The 24,610-nt window shown below is 46.8% G+C and overlaps 1 protein-coding gene across 2 annotated transcripts in view; it reads right to left on the reverse strand.

Moving 5' to 3' along the window:
• Positions 1 to 28: 28 nt before the first annotated feature.
• TMEM255A (transmembrane protein 255A) overlaps positions 29 to 24,610 on the reverse strand; it is a 47,937-nt gene continuing 23,355 nt past the window's right edge. Inside the window, exons 6-10 of one of the 2 annotated variants that reach the window (XM_036839154.1) lie at positions 23,077 to 23,148; positions 22,580 to 22,668; positions 15,444 to 15,606; positions 9,013 to 9,156; positions 29 to 2,413 (exon numbers count right to left, since the gene is read on the reverse strand). In XM_036839154.1, the coding sequence (XP_036695049.1) occupies positions 2,255 to 2,413; positions 9,013 to 9,156; positions 15,444 to 15,606; positions 22,580 to 22,668; positions 23,077 to 23,148 (627 nt within the window). In that variant the 3' untranslated portion in view covers positions 29 to 2,254. The remainder of the gene's footprint in view (positions 2,414 to 9,012; positions 9,157 to 15,443; positions 15,607 to 22,579; positions 22,669 to 23,076; positions 23,149 to 24,610) is intronic. The other variant, XM_036839155.1, reaches the window with a different exon arrangement.

Genomic DNA, 24,610 nt, shown 5'->3' on the forward strand with positions numbered 1-24,610 from the left:
CTGTTGATTCCATGAAGACACATGTAAGTTGATAAGGAGGAGGATAGTTTTATTAATTTGAAACATCACAAAAGCAGTCTGGGTTTCCAACATGGCAGTGATACAGATTTTAAGCAACATCCAGTTATACAGGTTCTGGATTAATATTTTAATGTTTCATGCCCAGTTCAATACTTTAAAGCAGAATTAGGAATAAAGCGGTAAATATTACAAAATGCAGTCAAGGTACATTTTGGAAATACAAATTCCTTCATTACAGCAAATGTTTTTGCAAAAGAGTAAAGCAGCAAATACTAACTCTTCTAAGGTAACATGCACTTTTTATAGTCCAATGTGATAAAAAAACAAGCTGCTCAAATTAAGTGTTACAAAATCTATACTGTTTCAAGTTATTTTGTAAAGTAAGAAAAATACATAGAAATGAGTCATAGAATCTTAACACTTTAAGAAATGTGCTAAATGTAGGATATACTATGTAATGGTGCCTTTAAAAAAATTAAATACCCATACACGTTCACTAAAGCAAAATGTAAAGTGTAAACAGCAAGAAATTTCATTGAGTATTACAAGTTGATATTTGTATAGTAAGTCAATTGGTTATTAGTCCCTTTTTGAAATCCAATAGAATTTTAATATGCTCAGAACTGTAGAAAATAATAGTAACTTTATATAACGCAAAAGGATTATAGTTGTTCAGATTTGAAATCCCGATGAGACATCAGTCGTGATGCCGAAAGCTAAACTGAATGTTTTGCAAACATTTACTGTGAACGATGAGCACACTGGTGGTACCTTGGTAACTCTTGATGGCTGGGTGTCTACAAGGTACATGGGAGCACCAGCATTTGCCTGCTACCTCTAATCCATGACGTTGGGACGTAGCGAAATTGGCTGGAAATTTTTCCTGTATGTGTTCTGTGTTTGCAGAACTGTCTAATTAGGTACCCTCCTGTAGCCCTGTATTTTTATGTTGTACAAGTGTAGGATTATCAATCTTCCTTTAAATCAATCGATTCTCAGGTTAACATAAGATCACAATGAAAGTGTTCATTCTGAAGTGAAGGCATGGTGCCGAAGTGTTAAATTCATCAGATTGAGGTTTAAAGCTGTGTATAATTAAAAGAACTGTACAAATACCTACCACAATGTGCCAGATGGATTTTAAATCTACAATAACACTTAAGAATTTGTCAAGTTGGCTACATTTGAGGTATTGCAGACAAAGCGGCATTGTAACACTTTCATAATCTTGAACGCTGTCATGACTGGTCTCAACAGAAAAAAGGACCAATAAGAGCAGTGGCATTAAAATACAGATGATTCTTTTGGGGGTGGGGTGCAGGATACGTGCGGTTTGCTGGGATTGAAGCACAATATTTGAAGATAAACAGTCACAAAGATTAGTAACAATCATAACACGACCCAAGAACCTAATCTAGCATTTTTGAACTCAATTTTAACCGTAAGATTTGTATCTCCTGCAGCAAATGCAACATGTAGTAGAACCGCTGTCTCCTAAGTTACCCGATGTATAACTGAGATCCACTTAAAACATCTCACATGTTGTTCTGTGTATTTCAGTGCCTCTTGAACAACCAATCCTGTTCCCCACTACTCAGAGGACTATTGCACTTTTCCCTTTGGGAGGTACCAATCACAGAAGCTGAGCTGAATGATCACACTAGCCATTTTTACAATACAGAGACGAAAGGAGTAAGAGACATGGGCAGCTTTTTTCAGCATCCAGACACAAGCAAACAAAATCTTAGAACTCTCTGCATTGGAACTACCGCGTAGCCCCATCATCTGGGAAATTTTCCTTAGGGACTGACTTTAGTGGTAGGGAAAGACAGGGCCTATAAGCCAGGTGCTTCAACCAAGGTGCTAGGGTGGCGATCTGCCAACGGCCGGAGGACAACACTCCATTTACACAAAGTGAAGCAGATGGCAACCACACTTCTGCTGCACACAGAGGCGGGGCCATAGGGTAACGCAGGTCCAAACAAGACAAGCTGCTTGCTGGGATGGCTCTCCAGCCTTGCGTTGCCCTTCTTGGAAGTGCTGGGCTCAGTCTAGCCACCCCTGCTCTGCACTGATAACAAATAAGCTTCTTCCCTATCTTTCCTTAGCCTGGCAGGCCATTGCAAAACTTTATGCATAAGAATCACACTTTAAAGTTTGTACCCTACACACTTCCCACTAAAGCAGAAATACAAAAGCCACAATAATCTCAATAGCCAGCAGACATTCCTCTTTAGGGGCTGTAAGGGGGTGGCTTTTCAAAAGGCGGATAGTAGGGTGGAGAGTATCGGGGTGGAGCACTGGAGGACCACATGTAGCTGGGCGAAGGAGAGGCAGACTGGGGCTCGTCAGAAAGTCCAGAGGGAGGGGAGGATGGAAAGACACTGGAATGCTGTGTAATCAAAATAGAACAACATCAGTTTAGGCAGTGAGGTTGCGATTCTCCAATGTCAGTCATTATTTTAAAATGAATACGGACCCAGTGTGTTTCTGTTTGGAACAACCAAGAGTTCCTAAACCTCGCAGGGTTAATGAGGGGCATGAAACTGAGCTGGTCCCACCTTCTCTCAGTCACTCAGGCTGCAGAGCTCATGCAGAGAGGCCTTGGAATCCTCCCCCACCCCTCCCTTTGGACCCCCTCATTCAGTCAGTTACCGAGCCCTGTTGCTCCTACTTCTGTGTCGTCTCTGGAATCCATCACTCCCTTTACCACGTTTATAACTCAAGCCTCCAACAACTACCCCCTGAGCCATGGCAACAGCATCCCAACTAGTCTTCAAAAAGGTAGTTTGGGCCTTAAGGATATTTGAGGTTAAGCCATTAATACCTGGGAAAGTCTTTGCTACAAAAATATATCATCACAGAGCCCATCTCACAGACCAAAACAAAACAAAAAAACTAAGGTCAGAGAGGTTAAATGGCTTTCTTGGATCTGGGGTCTTCTAACTCAAAGTCCAACAATTTCTATTTCATCTTAACTGTGGCCCACCACCCCAAAATGCAGGGTATGTTGGAGGGCAAAGAGGAACAAAGGCGTGGAGGTGAGAATCACAAAGATAAGAGTGAGGACCAATCTACCAGGTTGCAGGGACACTTTGTGTTGTCTAACTTTTGTAGTCTTTGGGAAGGGAGCGAGATATGGGTTAAAAAAAAAATACCCAGTGAATTGGCGTGTTAGGAGTCATCTGCCACTTCTCTTTCCCTGGCCCGTGTATACCCTCGACCCTAATGATTTTCCTGCTCAAGGAGAGTTGGCCTGTTTTGTTCACTGCTCTCTCTCCCAGAACTCAGAACAGTGCTTGGCAAGTAGGAGGTACTCTAACTTCAGGAGCATAGAAGATGAACTTGGCATGTTTTTTAAAAAAATAAAATCTATTTTCAAAGACTACGGTCACATCTTGTGGGTACTGTTGCCTTGCTCCAGTGGTGGAGCATGGCTGAGGCCTGAAGGCTGGAGGGGTCTATAGGGATGGCAAGAGGCAGGAGGCCAGTTTTAGGCTCTCACGAAGAGCAAACGTAAGCTAACGAACAGGGCTGCAGAACTGCAATTTTCTGTTGTGCCTTAGCTCTAGGAGGAACTGCTATATTAAAAAAAAAAAAAAAAGACCCACTTACATCAAAAAATTTCTCAAGAGTTCAAGTGCTGTCTGGGGAGGTCAATGCCTTTTCTTTGTTCTGCTGGCCGGAGTCTAAGTAGATCATGTCATTTTCAGGCCTAGAGCAATCTAGAGTCAGCCTTGCCATGAGGTATATGGAGCCTGAGACCAGTTGGCTGATTCTCCTTATCACCAGTCCTGACCTCTGCACTCCTTAGAAAGGGTTGTCCTGGTTTCTAGGTCTTGCTTGAGACACTGAAATCTCCATCTCCCACCACATAATGTCAGGACTGAGAAGAGGCCGTAGCGGCCAACATCCCCTCCTTCCCCATCACATCCATCCTTTCGATCTGAGAGAAGGAATGACAGGGTCATAGAAAGCCTTTAAAGACAAAAGAACTTGAGGCAGTGGACTCGAGACAAGCCAGATTCCTTTCAAAAATCTCAAAATTTCTCCTCCCTCCAGGAGGAGGTATGCTTTCTAAGACACTGGAATCGTGATTTCCTAGTTTTCCACTCCGCACTGCACAACTCTCTCCTCTCTCTCCCTCCTCTTCTTTTGCTTTCCTCAACTAAGAACGCTGTCCTCTTAAACCAGAGAGGAGAGCAAAAACCCACTAGGGACAAGATCTCTGTGGCTGGGGATGTGCCACTCTGCCCTTCCAAATCCCGTTCCAGGATAGTGAGAGCCAGGAGGCCAGTTCTCTGTGGCCCAGCCACAGAAGGGAGGGGCAAGTTTCTGACGGTGGAGCTAAAGGCCGTTCTGTCCTGAGAGGCAGTAAAAGGCTGCCGTGGGCAGCAGCTGCCGTGGGTGGCAGTTGTACACTTTGATAATAAGAGGGGGTGGTACAACGGCCTTGGGTTTTCACTTCTCAGTTTCATGTTTGGGAAAGTATTAAGGGGGAAGGGGGTGGGATGCTTCTCACTTCCCTTTGAGGATGCTGGGAGTCTTAGGGATAAACTCGAAGGGCTCCTGGCAGAGTTAGGGAGCTAACTGGCTGCAGTCCACACACACCCCTGGGATTTGTGGCGGGTGGGGCGGGGTGGGGGGCGCCCACCGTACCAGTGCATAGTTTCCTAGCAACAGGCAGGCACCTTGGGAAAGATCTGGCTTTGTTGCAGCTGGGGAGCTGGCCCGGTGCATTTTGCTTCCTGCCTAAGAGTCGACTGGACTAGGGACAGGCAGCTCAGAAGAACAGAGCTTTGAATCCTTTCGCACCACAAAGCATGAAAAGCATGAAAAGCATCTAAATAGCCTACTGCTGGGCCTCGTCAGCTCGAGCGAGCTTCCCGAGCTGCTGCTTAGAGGCTGGGGTGGCCTAGGGCGGTGGAGCTACAGAGGAGGGAGCCGGCTCTCTCTCCCGCCTCAGCCTGCCCCTCCCTGCCCCATGCAGACCCACACTCCGCAAGACCCTTGTGCGTTTCTGTCACGTGTGCTTCTCTCTTCAGAAGCACTGGGAGGCAGTGACTCCAAAAAGAGCCCCGGAACTGGCCGGGTGATAAAGGGTACCAGCAAAAGATGCTGTGTCCCAAGGGTGAAATCCAGGGTCTCTTGGTTCTTTGCATTCCCCCTCTGTTTCTGACCCAGAAAGCAAAGCCAGGGGAGACGGAGAGAAGAGTGGAGAAAAGGAAGACGAAGAAAAAGGGAGGGATCAGAAACAAGAGAAAGGAGGAGAGGCAAGGAGAACCTCAGCAGGAGAGGGGAAATAAAAAGTTGAGTGGCGGCAGCAGCGGCGGCCTCCTAAGGCTCTCAGCAACCTGCGCCATCTACCGCCTCCCCCCGGACTAGCGCGACCCTCTCATTCAAGGGGCCCCATTTATAATGGGTCCTGTTCAGTGGCTACGACGAAACCTAGCGTACCTTCATGTGATTTAATAAAGAGCATAAACAGAGGTGCTCGCATTTTGCAGAGGCTTTTGTTTTAAGCTAAACTTGGCGATTCACCAAATGGCTAGAGTGAAATAGGGGGTCTGGCCCAGTAGGCCAGACTAGGGAGTATGGCTGGAAGCCTTAAGGGATTTACCCCAAAGCTACACTGGGTTGAATTTCCCAGCAGAAGTAGAAACGGATGGGATGCTTTATACCCTACAGGATATGGACTGCTTGGCCATGGGGAAATGAGTGCAAGGGGCAAGAGAAGTGAGTGCTGGGGAGGTGAGCAAGGAGGCACCAGCAGTCTTGGCTTCTAATCTTGGACGCCTTGGAGTCCAACATTTGCAAGAGTCACAACATCCTCAGGGCCAGCTGACCAGGCCCACGTCCTCGCTCCCGTCTGACCACAAGAAATGTTTCCCAAGCTTCCTGACTGGACAGCTACCCAATAAGAGCATGACTTTGAGGGGTGAAAACAAAACTCTATAAATCTCCTCTTCCTTCTATCAGCCTTGGGATAAAAAGGAAAGAGAAGTCTTCAAAGGCAAAGTGACATAAATAGTCCTATTTGGAAACGACCAGAATGGGGAAGTCATTCAGGAGAAAGTCTAGAAAGGTCAGTTTTCCTGCTATGATTTGGGCCCTTTTACAATCTGAGATGAGACTAAGGGAGCTCTGGCTTTTGTTTTTTTTTGGTAGGTCTGTGCTTCTGGTGGTTTTATTGTCAGAGGTGGTGTGCGTTTTGCTGACTGCTTTCTATTTATCTGGGAACATAGCAGATGTTCCTTCATCCTCTTGGCTTTCTTGGGGAAAGACTGGTATTTCCTCCTATGAAACAATAAGGGAATGGAGCTTGGTGAACAAAAGAAAGCTCCACTCAAATACTAAAGTGAAATACTTTGTAAGTTCTAGAAGGAAACAAATCACTTAAAAACATACAACTTAAAACCCATAAATTTATAAAGTCTCCAAAAAGGAAATACAAAAGACGGCTTGAACCTACAGAAAGAACCAGGAGAGGTATAAGAAGTGTCCCAGTAGTCCTTGGAGTGGGGAGCAATTTAATAACATAATAAGAGAAAGTAAAGGGAATCCCCTGGCAGTCCAGTGGTTAGGACTCCACGCTTTCACTGCCAAGGGTGCGGGTTCAATCCCTGGTCAGGGAACTAAGATTCCACAAGCCGCGTGGCACAGCCAAATGGAAAAAAGAGAGAGAGAGAGTAAAGAGACCCTTTCCGAGTCATGATTAGGAAGCCCATAATTTAAACCAGTAGAATGTGTAAATATCCTAAAATTAACTGGGGAAAAGATCAATGCTATACTCCGACTTACAGCTTCTCCAAAGAATCCCTCAAGCCAATCTCTGGCATCAGACAGACCTGGATACATATTCTTGTCCTCCACTTACCATCTCTGTGACTGTGGAGAGGTTACTTACTTCCTCCATGACTCAGTCATCTCAACTTAAAAATGACAATGACAAGAGTATTTCCCTCAAACGACAAAAATGAGATATCTGTAAAGCACTTAGCACAATGCTTGGTACATAGTAGGTGCTCATTGAATAGGAGCTGTCATTAAAAAGCAGAGGCTTCCACAAATCCCTGAAGTGCCTGCTTTGAGCCCACGGTGTAGGTTTGGGTTAGGTGGCTAGATTTGGATCCCTTCTCTGAGTTAGGTACCCTGTGTCTGGGTTTCCATAGCACTCTGGGTAATAGTCTACTTACTGTTTTGTCCCCTGACCAGTCCCCTTCAGGTCCCTAGACTGGTCTCTTAATGCAGGGCCTATGTCTCATTCAATCTCTACATCCATAGCTCCTGGCCCAGTTCCTGGCACATGGGAACACAGAGTCAACATTGACTGAACTGAAACCAACAGCCTGGGCCACCACTGGCATTGGCAATCTTGGTTTAATGCCTGGGGTAGTGTTTGAGTGAGGAATGATGGACAGAGAGATGGCCCCATCCCCTAAACAGGCTTCCTATCTTAGAGTTTGCAGCAGCCATCACCAAGGAGGTTATTGTTACTACTTCAGGGGTTCGTTATAAAGTGAAAAGTCCTAAAATCAATATAGTCAATATCATTTACTTCGATATAAAAAAAATGGAAGCAGCCTCTTGGGAGCCACGCATGGCCCCTCTGCCCCAGGATGACTTTTTATTATGGGCGTCCCCAAAGAATGGTGACCCTCCTGTGCTAGGTTCAACATCCCTGCATTCTTTTAAAGGATTCCTTTGCCTCTGGCACTACTGCAATTATCTATGCCCTTTTAGAACATATTTGTGTTTTCCGGTCTATATTACCTATTTGGGGAACAAGTTCCCTGATTTGTCTACCCGTGAATACAGTAGGCTTTAAAACAAGTTCTAACATCTTTTCCCAAGCTTTAATGGATGCCTCCTTGTGCTGGTGCTGTATTTTATGACAGCAAACAAATCCATCTTCACACTATAGATACGTATTCCTATTGCCATATAGAGTCCTAGACCTCCCCGTACAGTATGTAAACCAAACCAAAGTACACTTTATTCAACTAAATAGGGGGGTTTTCAGTTTCAATTATTTTGTTAATCTGAAGTGGAAATTAGGTTGCCCAAGGGCTCTGTTTTTCTAAACTGGCTGGTTAATTGGAACCACCCCCAAACAGTCATGCTTTTATGTCCCCTTGGAGCATTCAGGGCTCTTGGTCAATAGAAGTAAATTCATTATGAGCTTCCCTCCTTTCAAAGGCATTTCCTTGGTCCCCAAACTTTGAATTAACCAGATTCGAGTGTAATCCCATCCTTCTGTGGTCCAGGGTTTAGGGTCACTGTAAATGCCTAAAAGACTGTTCCGTTTGTTTTCCTGAAGTGTCTAGTTCAGTGCTCTGCATACAATGAATTCCTTTTAATTATGTGCCTTTTGGGTTCTGTTCTTCTGTGCTTAGTCTTAGCTCAAAAGGAAAATGGTAAAGGGCAAATTTGGTAACACTTATTTCTGACCCACGTGATAACAAGGCAAAAAAGGGGAGGAGGGTGTATAAAAAATATTTTCTCTGTAGAGTCCCAGTTAGGAAGTCTGGAGGAAAAGAAGGGACTTCTTCCTCATTACAGATTTGATTCAAACCCTTGTGTGGCTCAGAATGCCCTTGTGCTAAGGAGCAGGACTAGGCAGGCCTCTCCCGGTGGCAGAGAAATGGAAAAGGCCCCTGTTGGACAGGGGTCCGTGGTGACATACTCATGAGTACCTCGGTGTAGGTCAAGGCAACTTGGGACACCTGGATCCTATCTCCTCTCCCCTTTTCTTCCCTCATTCTGTTTCTTCTCCTCTTGTGTCTTTCCCACCCTCCCCATCTCTCCCATCATTGCCTGCCTATGCAGTCCTTAAGCTAGTCACTGGTACCCACAGGCTGCTAAAGGCCCTCAGGGATAGAGAGCCTGGCTACGTCATATATATTAGGAAGGGTCCATAATTAGGGAGAGAACGAGACAGCATGAGCGAGAGCAAGGGTAATGGAGAGTTCTTTTTCTCTCAAAACATACCTGAAAGTCATAAGCAGAATAAGGTGGCAGGTGAGGAGGGCTGTGGTAGTAGGTATTATAGGATGCCACTTGAGGACGAGCGTAGTAAGAAACAGTCGGATGGGCATTTTCAACAGAACAGTTCAGTGCTGGGAGAGTTGGGTTCTGCAGAAAAACATAAATTAGAAACAACATAAACGTTCATCACTAGGAGAATGGTTAAATAAACCATGTACATTTGTACTACAGAATACTATGGAGCTATTGATAAACAATGACGTGCACCTATATTTAGTGACAGGGAAGTTGTCCAGGATATATTGTTAAATTAAAAAAACAAAAACAAGCCATTGGCAAAACTATGGAGACAATAAAAAGATTAGTGGTTGCCAGGGGTTGGGGTTGGGGAGAGGGATGAATAGGCAGAGCCCAGAGTACTTTTAGGACAGTGAAAATACTGTTTGCCACCATAATGATGGATACATGTCATTATACATTTGTCCAAACCCATAGAATTACAACAGCAAGAGTGAACCCTGGGGCTTCCCTGGTGGCGTAGTGGTTAAGAATCCGCCTGTCAATGCAGGGGACACGGGTTCGAGCCCTGGTCCGGGAAGATCCTGCATGCCGCGGAGCAACTAAGCCCATGCGCCACAGCTACTGAGCCTGCGCTCTAGAGCCCGCGTGCCACAAGTACTGAAGCCCACGCGCCACAACTACTGAAGCCCGTGCGCCTAGAGCCCGTGCTCCACAGCAAGAGAAGCCACCGCAATGAGAAGCCCGCGCACTGCAATGAAGAGTAGCCCCCGCTTGCCACAACTAGAGAAAGCCTGCGCGCAGCAACGAAGACCCAACGCAGCCAAAAATAAATAAATAAATAAATTTATTAAAAAAAAAAAAAAGAGCGGGGCTTCCCTGTGGCGCAGTGGTTGAGAATCTGCCTGCCAGTGCAGGGGACGCGGGTTCGAGCCCTGGTCTGGGAGGATCCCACATGCCGTGGAGCACACAATTACTAGGCCTGTGAGCCACAATTACTGAGCCTGCGCGTCTGGAGCCTGTGCTCCGCAACAAGAGAGGCCGCGATAGTGAGAGGCCCGCGCACCGCGATGAAGAGTGGCCCCCACTTGCCGCAACTAGAGAAAGCCCTCGCACAGAAACGAAGACCCAGCACAGCCATAAATAAATAAATAATTAAAAAAAAAAGTGAACCCTAAGGTAGACTATGAACTTTGGGTGATTCTGATGTGGTGATATAGCTTCATCCTTGGTAACAAATGCACCCCTCTGGTGGGGGCTGTGGGTAATGGGGGAGGCCGCGCACGTGTGGGGAAGGGGTACGTGGGAAATCTGTCTTCCTCTCAATTTTGCTGTGAACCTAAAACTGCTCTAAAAAAATAAAATCTTTTTAAAAAGCCACCATGTTACATTAATGTAGCATAATCCCAGTTTATGTAAAAAATAAAGACTCAAACAATTATACACATATGTGTGTTTGTCAATGAAATTAATCTGGAAAGATTCACAACAGACTGTTAACTATGGTTATCTCTGGGGAGGGCAGCGGTACTAGGAAGTAAATGAGGACTCTTCACTTTCAATTATATAGCCAAGGCTTTCGCAACTAGTATGTATTACTTGTGTCATTTCCCCGCAACTTATTATTTTGAAAAATTCAAACCTATAAAAAAGTTGAAATCATTTGTATGATTTTCAAAAGCAAAAAAGAAAAAGAAGAAATTGAGACCCCAAATACAAAATGTCAAACGGACAAGGCTATTGCTATTGCTGTGACAGAAATGTGATCGATCACAAAGGGTTTGTAAAAGTTGTAAGGATTCTTGCAGATTCCACCCTCACTTTTTGGGAAAACAAAGCAATGCAGAAAGAATTTAATACCATTTTTATAACATGGTGACGTGTGTAGCCCTTCAAGGGTTAAAGCTAATCTTATCCAGGATGGGGTTGCAGATTTCAACAAGGCCAAAACACTGCTCAAGGAAGCCACCACCGCTCATTAGTTCCCAAACAGGACTGTGCTCTGTACCTTATGAATGCCACATGGGTCAAGGTGTGGGTAAATGTTCTTTCCATCATCCATGTCATTGACACCCCCTCCATTCATGTGGATAATCAACAGCTGTCTGTAAAATCAATGTGTCTTCTTTCTGGTACGTATCTACTTGGCATTAACGGAGAGCAGAAGCTTCCTCTCAAGTGATGAAAATGTGTGGGCAGGCTTTGGCAATGTCACAGGCAACCATGGTGGGATGTTGGCAGAGGAAACTCCCTTATAGCAAGTTTCAACACAGTCTGTTGCTCTCTTCCTTGGAGTGGGTTACTGTTTACATCTCTAGGAGGTTTGAAGAGCTACAAGCCTCAGTCATTATGCTGCTGCTCACAGACAACCAGAGAAATGTTTCTCAGCCTCTCTCTTGTGTGGGAGAGAACTTAGATCTTGACCGTTCCAAGGGCTGGCTCGCGTTACAGAAGAGTGCTCAGAAATGCCCTTACCTCTCCACAAGGATTCCAAAAAGAAATGTCATCCCTGAGGAAGTCCCAGAAACCATGTTCCGTTGGCCTTGTGTCAGTTAAAAACACACCCTCCAGCTCTTGCAAAACGAAACCAGTTCTTCTATGCAAATAAACTAAGCCTAACCATAGAGAAGCAATCATGCAATGTAAACTCTATCTAGAAAAGGTTTTGTGTGTGCAGCGAGGCTGGGGGTCCAGGACAATCTTTGAAAGGAAGTTGACTATTATAGAGAAATAAACACAGGAGGAAGATTAAATAAGCACAAGAAAGCCACAGAAGAGAAGTGTAGAGGACGTAGAGAAAATGGACAGGGCACCAAGAGAGGTTGAGGGAGTGAAGGGGGGTGAAGTCAGGAGTCAGGCAGGGAAGAAGCAAAAGGGATGGCCCCAAATAATGGTCTGCTTATGGTTGTTGTTTTTTTTAATATTTATTTATTTTGGCTGCTCCTGGTCTTAGTTGCGGCATGCAGGATCCTTTGTTGCAGCATGCAGGATCTTTACTTGTGGCAAGTGGGCTTCTTAGTTGCAGCATGCATGTGGGATCTAGTTCCCTGACCAGGGATCGAACCCAGGCCCCCTGTATTGGGAGCATGGAGTCTTACCCACTAGACCACGAGGGAAGTCCCATGGTCGGTTATGTTTTAAATCAGTAATTCTGATTTTCCAATAAATCTGGGCTCCATCTCTACTTGCGTGTGCATATAGGAGTGCGTGTATTTCTGTACCAATAATTCTGGGGCTTAAGTTATGAGACCCCCATTTTTGACCAGTAGCATTCTGAGCTCCAGTGAAACAAACAGTTACTAGGTAGCACGGAAAATGGTCAAAGCCGTCTCTCCTGGACAACACTGAGTCTCTTCTGAGACAACAATTGCGGACTTTGGAAAGAAGGCCGCTTTGACTTCTCCCCACTTTACTCTAAACCAGAGACACCAAGTAGGAGAAAATGGCAAGATATAATCACCTTTTAAAGATTCACCTCAAATTCTTATATCTTTGGGCAGCAAACACTTTGGTCATCAAACATTTGTTCAACACCCTTTTCACCAAGCCCCTCTGGTCAGGGAAAGAAGACGTCTTTTTTCCTTTCAGGTTCCCACAACTCTGGAAACGATGCTCTGAGCGGATCTCTTTGAAGGCTGGCCAGCTCACAGCTCTTGGCTCCTGGCCTCACTACTCAGGAATGCCTTTCATCAGCCAGCACCCCTGGGCCTCCCTGCAGCTCCCAAGGCACCCTACTCAAGGCGGAGGCTCGCCAAGAGTCACCAAGCACATCTGGACCCGGCCGAGGATTTTATGTAGGCCTACCTGGTTGATGCTCCAGGATTTTCCACACCATGTGCCTCATTTTAATAAAGTGATGGAAACAATGGTTCCTCCTTGGTGCCCCCGTCTTATAACCCCCGCTTGTTCTCTCCCGTCACGAATCAAATCTTCTGCCCCTGCTCTTTGCCTTCATCTTTCGTTTTCCCCACTGGCCCTTGATTGGGTTCCCAGGCCTGGCATTTGATGACGCTCAGGTCTTCCCTCGCCCTCCTCCTTTCCTCTCAGAGAAGCTCCCAACAGTTGGAAACAACTTGCTTTTAATTTTTTTAATGAAAGCAACTAAACAAAGGAGGTCATGTCTGTTAAAACACTTGTAGAACCAGAAAGGGCCAGCCGAATGCTCGTTAGGGGCAGCTGGGATGAAGCGGAAGGAGCAAAGGCTCTGGCATCTAACACACCTGGGCTCCACTCCCAGCTCTGCTATTTAGCCCTGGGCAGGTAACTTGACCTCTGTTGGCCTGTTTCCTCATCTGTTAATGGGGGGAGTAATATTTACTTCACGAGGTACTAGTGGTGGTGAGAAGCGGAGAAAGAAATTGTACAAAAGCCCTTTACGGAGAGTAAAGGGGCCATTACTGGCACCTCTCAGGACAGACTGTCAACAAGCCCCTATTCCCCTAGAGATCAAGGTCACAGTGAAATTAACAGTGCAGACTGTACACCTGAAACTAATATGCTATTGTAAGTCAACTATACTTCAACAATTAAAAAGAGTTCAGAAATAAACCTAAACATCAATGGTCAACTGAGTTTTGACAAGGGTCCTTGCAGGAGCCCCACAGAGCCTACCAAGTGGCCACCAGCCGCTCCATTTGTACATCAGGGCGCTCAGCTGTCCATGTCCGAGAGCTCGAGGGATAATTCAGAGAAGCCTTAACACTCATCCTGATGTCCCATCTCAACTCGCCAGCCCCAACCAGAAGATTCTCTTCCAGCCCGAGCGGCTCAGATTCTACACAAGGCCTCTGCTTTCACCTGCCCCCTGGGGAAAGTCTCCAAGAACAAAGGGCATTCTTTTCTCCAAAGAAGCTCCAACCCAGAAACAGCTTTTCTGAAGCTTTCTCACCCCAATGCTCCGTCAGGCCCGAACTTACAGGACAGCCTTCTCCCTCCAAGGGGCCCCCCTACCTTGATGCTTCCCCCGAGCTTGGGCTTTCCCGGGCGGGAGGAGGGGCCCGGGAATGAGAAATGCGTGTGTGAGAGAGGGACAGTCGGGCTGGGCAGCAGGGTCACCAGCAGGAACACTCAATACTTCCAGTTAGCCCGGTTCTACTGGGGACTTGTTGCCCAAAACTGCAGAGTTTTTTCTCTTCCCTGGTCCCACCGCACCTTTCACTTTCCATTACTCATCCTTTTGACGGTCCAGGGCCAAACTACAGGCTGCCTTTCAGCTTCCTGTTCCTCAGTGACTCCCCAAATGGGACAGAAACAGCCAAAGGCCTAGGGGTTATCTGCCTCATTTCTGGGGTCAAAGGAAAACCCTTTTTAGGCACAAAATAATTCCCTAGACATGGGTGGGACATTTCTTTAAAGCAGCCATACTCAACCATGGCCACAGTTGGAGTCACCTGGGGGGCTTTTAAAAAAGTATTGACGCCTGGGCTTCAATTTAGACCAATCAAATTGGCATCTCTGGAGGAGCAGTCCGGGCAGCCGGATTTTTTAGAGCACCTCAGGTGATTCCATTCTAATCTGAAGCCAGGTTGAGAACCATAGCTCTAAAGCTATTATTATCTCCATAATTAGGGATCAAGGTTTATTACATAAGCTAATAAATGCTTTGAAATGCTTTAAAAGCAAAAGAAGGAAGGACCCCACTATTATGGAGCACCTACTGGGCGCTGAGTCCTGGGGTGCCTTTGCAGACATACACACGAATATGGAAAAGAGTTGAAAGGGAGCACAGGGGACACAGGGAGACTGAGAGTGAGGTTAAGGTTGAGGACAAGACCTGACCAGCAGTTTAGCCTAGGGCTGGGCCTTCACATGCAGAAAGAGTCCTGAGGCTCTTTCTGGAGAAACTCCAGGAGGAAATTCCTGGGGAGGGGGAGACGAGCAGTACTCTTACCTGTAGCTAAAAACGTCTTTGCTTCCAGCTCTCCCAAAGTCTGTTAATAGAAATACCACCCAAAAAGGTTTCTACTAAAAGTGTGTGTGTGTGGAGGGAGTGGGGGGTGGTAATTAAGGCTATGTTTACATAGCTAGCATGAACCCCACCCACCCCCAGAATGTGCCTCAAAAACACAGGCAACTCATGTTAACAAGAAATGTCTGCAGGCTGATGGCATCACCTGGCTCCTTCGACTTGAGATGTTTGAAACCAGCTACATTTTTTTTTTTTTTGGCCCCACTGCATGGCATGTGGGACTTTAGTTCCCCGACCAGGGATCGAACCCGCGCCCCCTGCAGTGGAAACACGGAGTCCTGACCACTGGACCGCCAGGGAAGTCCCAAAGGCAGCTACATTCTTGAACCAACGCTTTCTGTTCCTCCCTTCAAAGCGTGGGTCCCCATTGCCCCCAACCGCCTAGCCTCGCCCCAGCCCTGACAGGAGGAGGGGCCTCTGTGGGATGGGAAGTCACTTCCTTCCTTACCATGTCCTTAAAGCCCCCCAGGACAGCGGCAGTGATGATGCCCAGGAAGAGGCCGACGATGTTGAGGATGGTGGCGGACCAGAGCAGGTGGTAGAGGTGGATGATATCCTGGCAGCTGCTGACGTCAATGTACTCGTAGTAGCCACCGGTGATCTCCACCCGGCTGGACGGGGAGAAGCACATCCAGTCAGTCTCCAGGGGGCAGGCTGTCCCTCTAGGGCTTTGGCTACCATGCGGCTCAGTGAAAAGACAGGTGGGCAGGTGGGGAGCTATCGTAAGGGACATCGTAGCCAACAGTGCACTCGGGGAGCAAGATACGATAATCAATCAAAGTGTGATTACCGTTTATCCCCAAAAACCCTCCTACCTGCCAGAGAAACACTTGTTACCATCAGCTAATGCTAATCCTAGATGGCAATCATTGACACCTGCTATGTGCCCAGCACGGGGCTAAGCATTTTACAGACGTGAATTCATTACATCTGTGCTAATATGGCGGCTTCTAGTCAACAGGTGACTATTAAAATTAAGTAAAAAATTCAGTTCTTCAGTCTCACCAGGCACATGTTAAGTGCTCAGCAGCCACACGTTTAAGGGCCACACTAGTGGCTGGTTACTGTACTGGACAGAGCAGATTACAGCATTTCCATCATCGCAGAAAGTTCTATTAGGCTGTGCTGCAAATCCTTACAATATTGTATGAGGTAAGTACTACCACCATTCCCGTTTCACAGATGAAGAAACTGAAGCACAGAGACGTTAGGAATTTCCTCAAGTCGTAAGCGGTAGAGCTGGGATCTGAATTCAGGCTTCGAAGATTTCAGTGTTTCCTCTCTCAAAACAAAACAAAACACCAACAAACGAAAAACAACATCCCAATAAAGTACTAAAGCTGAATTCCTGCACAAAATCTGAATATCACCTCCTCAGAGAGGCCTTCCCTGACCACTCTGTCCAAAGACATCCCCACCCCCACCCAGCCTGGTCACTCTCTAGCCCACTACTTGCCATGAACTGAATTGTGTTCCCTTCCAAAATTCATATATTGAAGCCCTAACTCCCAAGGTGACTGTATTTGGAGAAGGGCTCTTAGGAGGTAATTAAGGTTAGATGAGATCACAAGGGTGGGGCCCTAATCTGATAGGATTGGTGGCTTTACAAAAAGAGGAAGAGAGAACTCTCCACACGCATGCACACACTGAGGAAAGACCACGTGAGGACACAACAAGGTGGCCATCAGCAAGCCAGAAAGAGAGCCCTCACCAGAACCTGACAATGCTGGTGCCTGATCTCAGACTTCCAGCCTCCAGAATTATGAGAAAATAAAGATTTGTTGTTTAAGCCAACCAGTCTATGGTATTTTGTTATGGCAGCCCAAGCTAATTTCCCTTCCCTAAATCCTCTGCAGCACTTACTCCTTACTAATGTGTGTGCTTCATTACTGTCTGTCTCCCTAACTTGAATGTGAGCTCCATGAGGTTAGGGACTTGGTTTGTTTTGTTCATTGCTGTGCTGGACACATAGTTGGTGCTACATGAATACTGGTTAAATTAATTAAATGGAAGCTCCTGTCTTCCTGGATGTTGCAAACTAGTTTACAACTTGGCCACTGGAATCAATAATGAATCTTAAACACTGTGATTCTTACAATTAAACTTAGAACCAAACCCCCTGGCATCAGGATAGTTATGTGTGACTCCCCTGCTAAAAGAATACAGAAAATGAAAAAGAAAAAAAAATTAAATGTTAACCTCCAAAATGAATCAGGGAGAGATTATTCACAGAAGACTTTTAAACTTTACAGATGAATTATCTTAGAATTCTTTAAAACCAGTGCTTCTTTAAGGAATTGAAATCAGTGTGGTTACAGGACAGCCTGCGTCAAAATCTGTTTGTGTGTCTATGTGCCTGCCTGTGTCAGTGTGTTAGTTGTGTGTGCCTGTGGGAGTCTCTGTGTGTCTGTGTGTGCATGCATCTTTGAGAAAGAGATGGTTAAACATGCAGATTCTGAGGCCCAGCCACAGTCCTACTAAATCTGGCAGAATCTCTTGGGGTGAGGCTCTGGAATCTGTGTTAACGAGCTCATTGATATTTGAGACCCGCTGTTTTAAATAGTAAGCTTTCATAGTGGAATTTTAACAGTGTGTCAATTCATCAGAATTTCAGCTGGATTTCAGGTTTTTCAGGAACATAGCTGGACACCACCTGGAAGCATACATTGAGTGTCTCCTATTAGCTGGCATGGTACTCGAGCCTGGGGATGGGGCAGGGAGGACACACAGATTACTTACTGCTCAAAAAGGCACCGCTGTACAAGAACTCTCCCCTGAAAAAGGCAGGCCTGTGTATAAGGGCGAGTGTGGGGTTGTAGGGGTGCAGGGGAGGCTTGAGAATCAGCTTCTGACTTCTCCCCAGGTATCTTTGCTTATGTCCTAAAACACCGAGGGTGGGCTGGTAGCACATACAGATGGGTGGTACAGCAGAGCAGACTCTGGAATCAGACTGCATTTGAACCCTGGCTCTGTCATTTATTTGCTGTCTGACCTTGAGCAACTTTCTTAACTTCTCTGAGCCCGGGGGATTTCATGAGCAAATGCACGGAAGCAGTACTCTAGCACATTGTAAGGGGCCCCCCCCAAAACATGTAGCTGTGTTTTTTCCCTTTTAAGAGCCAGCCTCTGGCAAAATGATTCAAACCTTTGAATCGTGTTCTTAAAGGCAGTGACGCTTAAAAAGCACAGACCACAGCATGGGGCTAGGTTAGTAGTTCATTTAAAAGTATTCACTAATTGTAGAGAATGTATGTTTGGTTTCAGTTTGAGCGGGTTCAGCAGCTACTAAAATGTTTTTTTACTGAACCATGAAGCAAAAGAACATTAATACTAGATCTGGTTCAGGGTTTAGCGAATTAATGTGGTTTGTTTCTGTTTGAGATTCACGATTCCATTTGGTTCAGTCTCTGGGCAGAGCTTCGTCTGATATTCCATCTTTTGGATTCTCACTGCTCCCACCCTCAAGCCTCCGTGACTGCAGGGCCCTCCTGCCAGACCCCATCACTGCCTGGTTCAGCTTCCTAACACATTTGTAAAACTAAGTCATTCATTTAATCAAAACCCTTCCCTGGCTACCCATTACCTTCAGGAAAAAGTATCCCAATTCCTCAGTCTGCCATAATCCAACTCCAAAGTGGAATCCACATTCCAGCCAGGCTGGAATCCTCAGAAGCACCAAACTGGCCATGCTGGGTACTTATTCCAGACCTTTGCTCAGATTTCTCCCCCTGCGTGGGAGGTACTGCCTTCTGTTCTCTGCCTGTCCTGATCTCTCCCGCTGCACAAAGCTTCAACACACACGTCTCATTCTTCAAGGACTCCAGCGCCCATTCATTAGCTTTGTACCTGGACTCCCACAGCCTCAGTCTGTTCTTCTTAGTTTGGCACGTTGCATATGTCAATAATTCAGCTATTCATTTCATCTGATATTTACTGAGAGCCTACCCAGTGCTGAGTATCGTGCCGGGTGCTAAAGCTACAACCAAGGCCAAGGTGGACACGATGGCTCCGTCTAAATTCTAACCTCTGGAGGGCAAGGTCATCTCTTACACTTCTTTTGTGTCTCCCTCACTGCCTCCTAGCTGGGTGGTAGAAACGTTATGGGTCATCAATAGATACTTGGTGAATGAGTAACTGAGTTCAAAGACGGATCATTGCATTGATCGTAAGATTGATTACCCAGTGCGGGCTTTTACCCCCTTGCTCCCAACTTGCTGGGTGTGCCTGGAGAAATAGATAACCTCTCTGTGTTTCAGTCCACATTCAACAGAGTAGGAGGCAACAGATCTTGGATAAAGCCAAAGGGCACCTTTCTGCTCTTCGATAAGGGCCTGGAACTATTCACCAACTCTTGGTGGGCAGGCAGCAGCTATGGGCAGCCTCTGTGCATCTTTCTCTCACTGCGTGTATTCTGTGTATCGGTCTAAACCCCGCTCCCCATAATCCCCCTGGTAAATTGAGTTCCTTAAGGGCAAAATGTTATTTTAAGGATATCTATTCTTCTAGAACAGTCCCTGGCACACAGTAGGAGCTCAATAAAAGTTTGGCAAAGGGAGGAATGGATGAAAGTGAGCTATCATCTTTCATTTTATTCATCACCAGCTGCAGCAGTTCACAAACCACCCCCATTTCCTTTCGCTTCCTTTAGGCTACACACCGAAAACCAGTGATATTGACTTGACCTCTCCAAAGCTGAGTGAAGGCTGAAAGGCAGCTGCTGCAGAGCTGCGTCCTAGAGAAACCACCTTCCTGCACAGGATGAAATGGAATCATCTATGTTTGGTATTAAAACCTCGCTGCCCCTGACGTCAAAGAAGGTCTGTGGCTTCGAGGGGACAGCAGAAACTCTGTTTCTGTAGCGCTATACAAATGCCTGCCTGATGTTTTTGTTCCCACTTTTTTTTTTTCTTGGCCTCCTTTCCAGGAAATGGACTAGAGGAGCTGGCAATTGATTAAAAATAGGCTTCGTGTGAGGAAAAAAAATACGCATTCGGCAAAATTAAAGTCTCCGAGCCTCAGAATGCTTGCAGCTAGCTATATTTAGGCCTGGAGATTAGGTCTCCTTCGAGCTGGCTGGAAAAAGTCTCGGGTCAAGGAAACTCTTTTCCTTCTATTGTAGGATCATCACCTCTTAAGTCTCGCGGCCTTGCTTTCTGACCGCATGGGACTGTTTCCTGATGAAAAGCTCAGTAAGTGGTTTTCTAGTGGCTTTGCCCTTGGAATCTCAACGCTACAGACCTGGGCAAGGCCTCGATCGCCGCCTGAGGCTGGTCCCCAGGCATCAGGTAGGTGAACAGCATTTCCAGCTCAAAGGTTGTTAGGGGCAGTGTCCCCATGAACCCTCTTAGTTGTCTGGTCCAATAGTTTATTTTCCTGGGGAAAAGGGTGTTCCTCTTTTTGATCCTTTTCAACACATGTCACTCCCTTGTCATCAGGTCTTTCATTCAAGCCCGGTCCTGTGCCGGGGCCTGAGGATACAGATAAGATGAAGTTGTGTTCGCTGCCTTTAGGGAGCCCAGAGTTTAGCAGAGCTCCTCATAGAATTCCTTTAGGGCCTTGAAGACGATCCTGGCATGACTTGCTTTAAGAAAGTCAGTTATTATGAAGTTCAGATTGACAGGAAGATAAATTGGGCCTGAGTCTCCACTTAAAAAAAAATTCACCTAAGGGCTCAGCTAAATGGAATTTAAAGTAGGATTTAGTTTATTCAGACCTTTTTCAGAAACATACCTAATTGTGGAGAGAAAGGTGTGCCCATAAGGAATCACTTCTCAGCCCTCTCAGCGGGCCTCCTCTCTCCTCCTGGGATCTCAGAACGGAAGGGAAAGGAGAGGGGAGAGGAGAGCTAGCCAGAGGACAGGGTGTCAAAAGGAGGGGGGGGACAGAGGGGGGGACTGGGCAGGGGGAGGGGGATGGACACGGGGAGGCAAGAGGAAAGATAGCAAACTAACCCCAATTCCCCTAGGACCTATTTTACATTCCTTTGATCATTTTTGGAAGGATGGGCTCAGGGAGTACAATTATAGCCAGCTCTCCATCACCACTAAGGAGGGAAGTCCTTTACAAGTGTTAGTTATTATTACAACATGAATAATTGAATCTCCCAGATAATCCCCAAACCTCATTTGAGTCTTTAAGTTTCTCTTCCTCCACCGCCAAACCTTTTAACGAAATGAGACCGGTGCTAGCAAAGAAAGTAAAAGGGCTGGCGTGAGTCCCCCCTTCTCCTCCCCCCGCCCCACTGCCTCTGGTCTGTCAGGTCTTTAATCCTCAAACCGGAGAAACTGGCCCCCCAAAACCATGAGTAGGGAGTGTGAGTGAGGAGGGGTGCACCCAGCTGACCCCTCTGGACCTAGCTCCATCCGGGCCCCTTCTGCCAACTCCTCCCTCCCTTCCGCCCTCCCCCTCCCCAGCACCCCTGCACTGAGAGCTGAAAGAAAATACGTGCATGGCAGGCACTGGCTGACAGACCCCGCGTACAGGGCCATTCACTTATGCTCTGCATCACCTGCTCACGCATTCCTGTCTATTCCACCTTCTAAATTGCTCTTAAAAGTACTCCTTGCTTTCCACCATCCCCAAACCAACTTAATCTAGGCTCTGTTCCCTTTGGCCTGGACTCTTGCAGTGGCCCCCTAGTAGCCTCCAGTCTCTAACCACTCAAATCCATCTTCCACGCTATAGGCTTCAATGGCTCCCAGTTGCTCACAGGGTCAAGTCCAGAGGCATTCCTATGGCCAGTGAGCCCTCCGTGATCTGATCTGTGACCAGCGCTCTGCCCTCACGTCCCCCACAACTTCTGGGAAGACCCTGCCCACCTCCACCCCACTTGGGTTTGTTTCCTAACTCCCTCCTTATCCTTTAAGTCTCAGCTCCCACATCCCCTCCTCCTTGACACGCCCCCCCCTCTTTGCCCCCAGCGACTCTGACTTCCAGTCATTTGCATAGAGAGGGTCTCCGGTACATCCCCAGATCCGCACCGCACTTCTCACACTAGACTGTAATCAATGGCTCACAGGTCGGTCATCCCTGCTAGTCTGCGAGTTTCTCCGCAGGACTCTCTGTATTCCTGGCACCTAAATATGTCTTGAAAGAGAATAAATGATGTTTTAACAATTGAAGGGCAGAGCGCCAGAGTGGTTGTAGCAGAACTAGCACCAAAATCTAAGTTCTGTGAGGGCAAGGAATTTTGTATTGTTTGCTGCTGAATCTCTAGCGTCTGGAACAGAGTCAGGCTATTTGTTGAACTTGGACTTAGACAGAACTGAGTATGAACCCAACCTCTACCATTTTCGAACTCTGTGTCACCTTGAACTACCTGTCTGTTTCCTCTGAGCCTCAGTCTTATCATCTGTAAAATGGGGATAATAATTCTACATACATCATAGGTAAGAATTAAATGAGATCAGATACTTGACAGCACCTAGCATGATGCCTGGCACAGAGAAGGCAAGTAATGCATGTCAGCTGAAATCCTTTGAAGACCAATGTCTTCTACTTCTCTGATCCCTACCGTGCGCCCTTCCCCGACCCTAGCCCTGCTCGTGCCCACTGTGGTCAAACCATCAGGGGCTCAGCACTCACTTGCCGCAGTTGTAGAGGTCACAGCAGAAGCAGGTGTTGCCCCGGATGCGAGGTGTGCAGAATCCACGGCTGAGGTGAGGGCAGTTCACCTGGGGACACACCACAGTGAGGAGGTGAGCTGGCACTGGATGGGAGGCGGGACCCTCTGGGATTGGCACTGTGAGTTAGTGACTGATGGAGACGGTAAGGATGGCTGTGAAATGAACACACCAATGCACGGGCAGGATGGGGCTGGGCAGGTGGCTGGCTGAACTCATGTGTGAGGCAAGTCACTGGGGAGCTGGGCTCCCGTGCAGCCTCAGCCACAGCCCTCAGGGCCCCATCCCTGAAGGGTGGAGATGGAGAGGAGGAAGGACGGATGGAAGGACGGACAGAAGAACAAATGGATGGTAGGAAATGAGGATACAAGGGGCGGGAAATCAGGGTATGGGGAAAAGGGGACCAGATGGGAAGGAAGACAGAGGGGCCATCACATGCACTCTGAAGTACAATAGTACCTCTCGAGCTGCCTGGGTAAGGTTCCTCATAACCCTCGCGGAAGGAGAATTTTTGGTTGAGGAACTTATGACCTTATATAGGAAAAATAGGGTTAGGGGGACCAGGGTTACAAGTGAACCTATGGAAGTCATTATTAACATTTTTACAGTCACCAAGTTAACACAAGAATGCGAACACGATGAAATCCAGAGAACAGCAATGACATTTTACACATCTCGAGTTTGCAAAAAAGATGTAAAAATTAACTTCCATTTATCGTCTCTTATTTGTGAGAAATCTTCCAGGCTCTCCCCCGCCCCATATGGATGCAATGAAGTGCTTGTAAATTTGTTTCACTGTGTTCTAGAGAATATTGGTGGTAAACACGCACTTTTTTCTATATTGGGTCCTTCATCCAAAAGCTCATGCCTTTCTGATAAGCTGTTGGCACACACATCTTTCTACTCCGTTCTAACCCGAGAATAGTTAGAAAAATGGTAAACTAGTGACTGGGTAAGGAAAATGGGGCAAGTGGATGGCACTGTTCACACCGTATGTTAAGGAAAACAGCTTCCCCTGAAGTTATGCAATGCAGTCACCATTTTATATCCACTTGCCACCTTTTTCTTTTTCTTCTTTTTTTTTGAAGTTTTTTTAAAATTAATTAATTTATTTATTTATTTTTGGCTGTGTTGGGTCTTCGTTTCTGTGCGAGGGCTTTCTCTAGTTGCGGCAAGCGGGGGCCACTCTTCATCGCGGTGCGCGGGCCTCTCACTATCGCGGCCTCTCTTGTTGCGGAGCACAGGCTCCAGACGCGCAGGCTCAGTAGTTGTGGCTCACAGGCCTAGTTGCTCCGCGGCATGTGGGATATTCCCAGACCAGGGCTCGAACCCGTGTCCCCTGCATTGGCAGGCAGATTCTCAACCACTGCACCACCAGGGAAGCCCGCCACTTTTTTCTAACAGTCACAAGTTTACCATTTTTCTAACTATTCTCGGGGGGGGGGGGCGCATTGACTTTCAATTTGAAGTTAATAGAGAACCAAATGGTCGAGGTTGCTAGAAGCACATGGTAGAGTTTTATATTAAAGGGCTCTCTGGATTGGAGAGAGGTGATTGTGAGCTGAAATGAAAGCTCTCCAAAAATGACCTGGAACCAAGCTTCACCTCACCGCCCACTGCCTCTGCTTCTGTGTGAGGCAACAAGGAACCCAAGGAGAGCCGTGCGGGGCAGGAGAGACACACCCTCACGTGTCCACTCAAGCATCATCAGACTGGCCTCCGGGCATGTCATGACAGGGGCCAGGCCGCCAGCCCAGGCCTCCCCAGAGCCTCAAAGTGGACCAGGCTTCTCAGTGACCCTCGTTTGGCTTCCTGACCCCTCCCACGTGTGGGACTCAGACTCTGCCTCCCCGGTCCAGGCCTGCTGCCTTGGTGGGGCTCCCACTTTTCTTCCAGCTGGACATCAAGTCCAGGCAGCTGAACCATCATCCACAGACATGGGGGAGGGACCTACCCTGTGGCCTCTGTACTCTTCATCTGTCCCTCTCGGGAT

Source organism: Balaenoptera musculus, chromosome X (assembly GCF_009873245.2).
Source record: "Balaenoptera musculus isolate JJ_BM4_2016_0621 chromosome X, mBalMus1.pri.v3, whole genome shotgun sequence".
Lineage (NCBI taxonomy): Eukaryota > Metazoa > Chordata > Mammalia > Artiodactyla > Balaenopteridae > Balaenoptera > Balaenoptera musculus.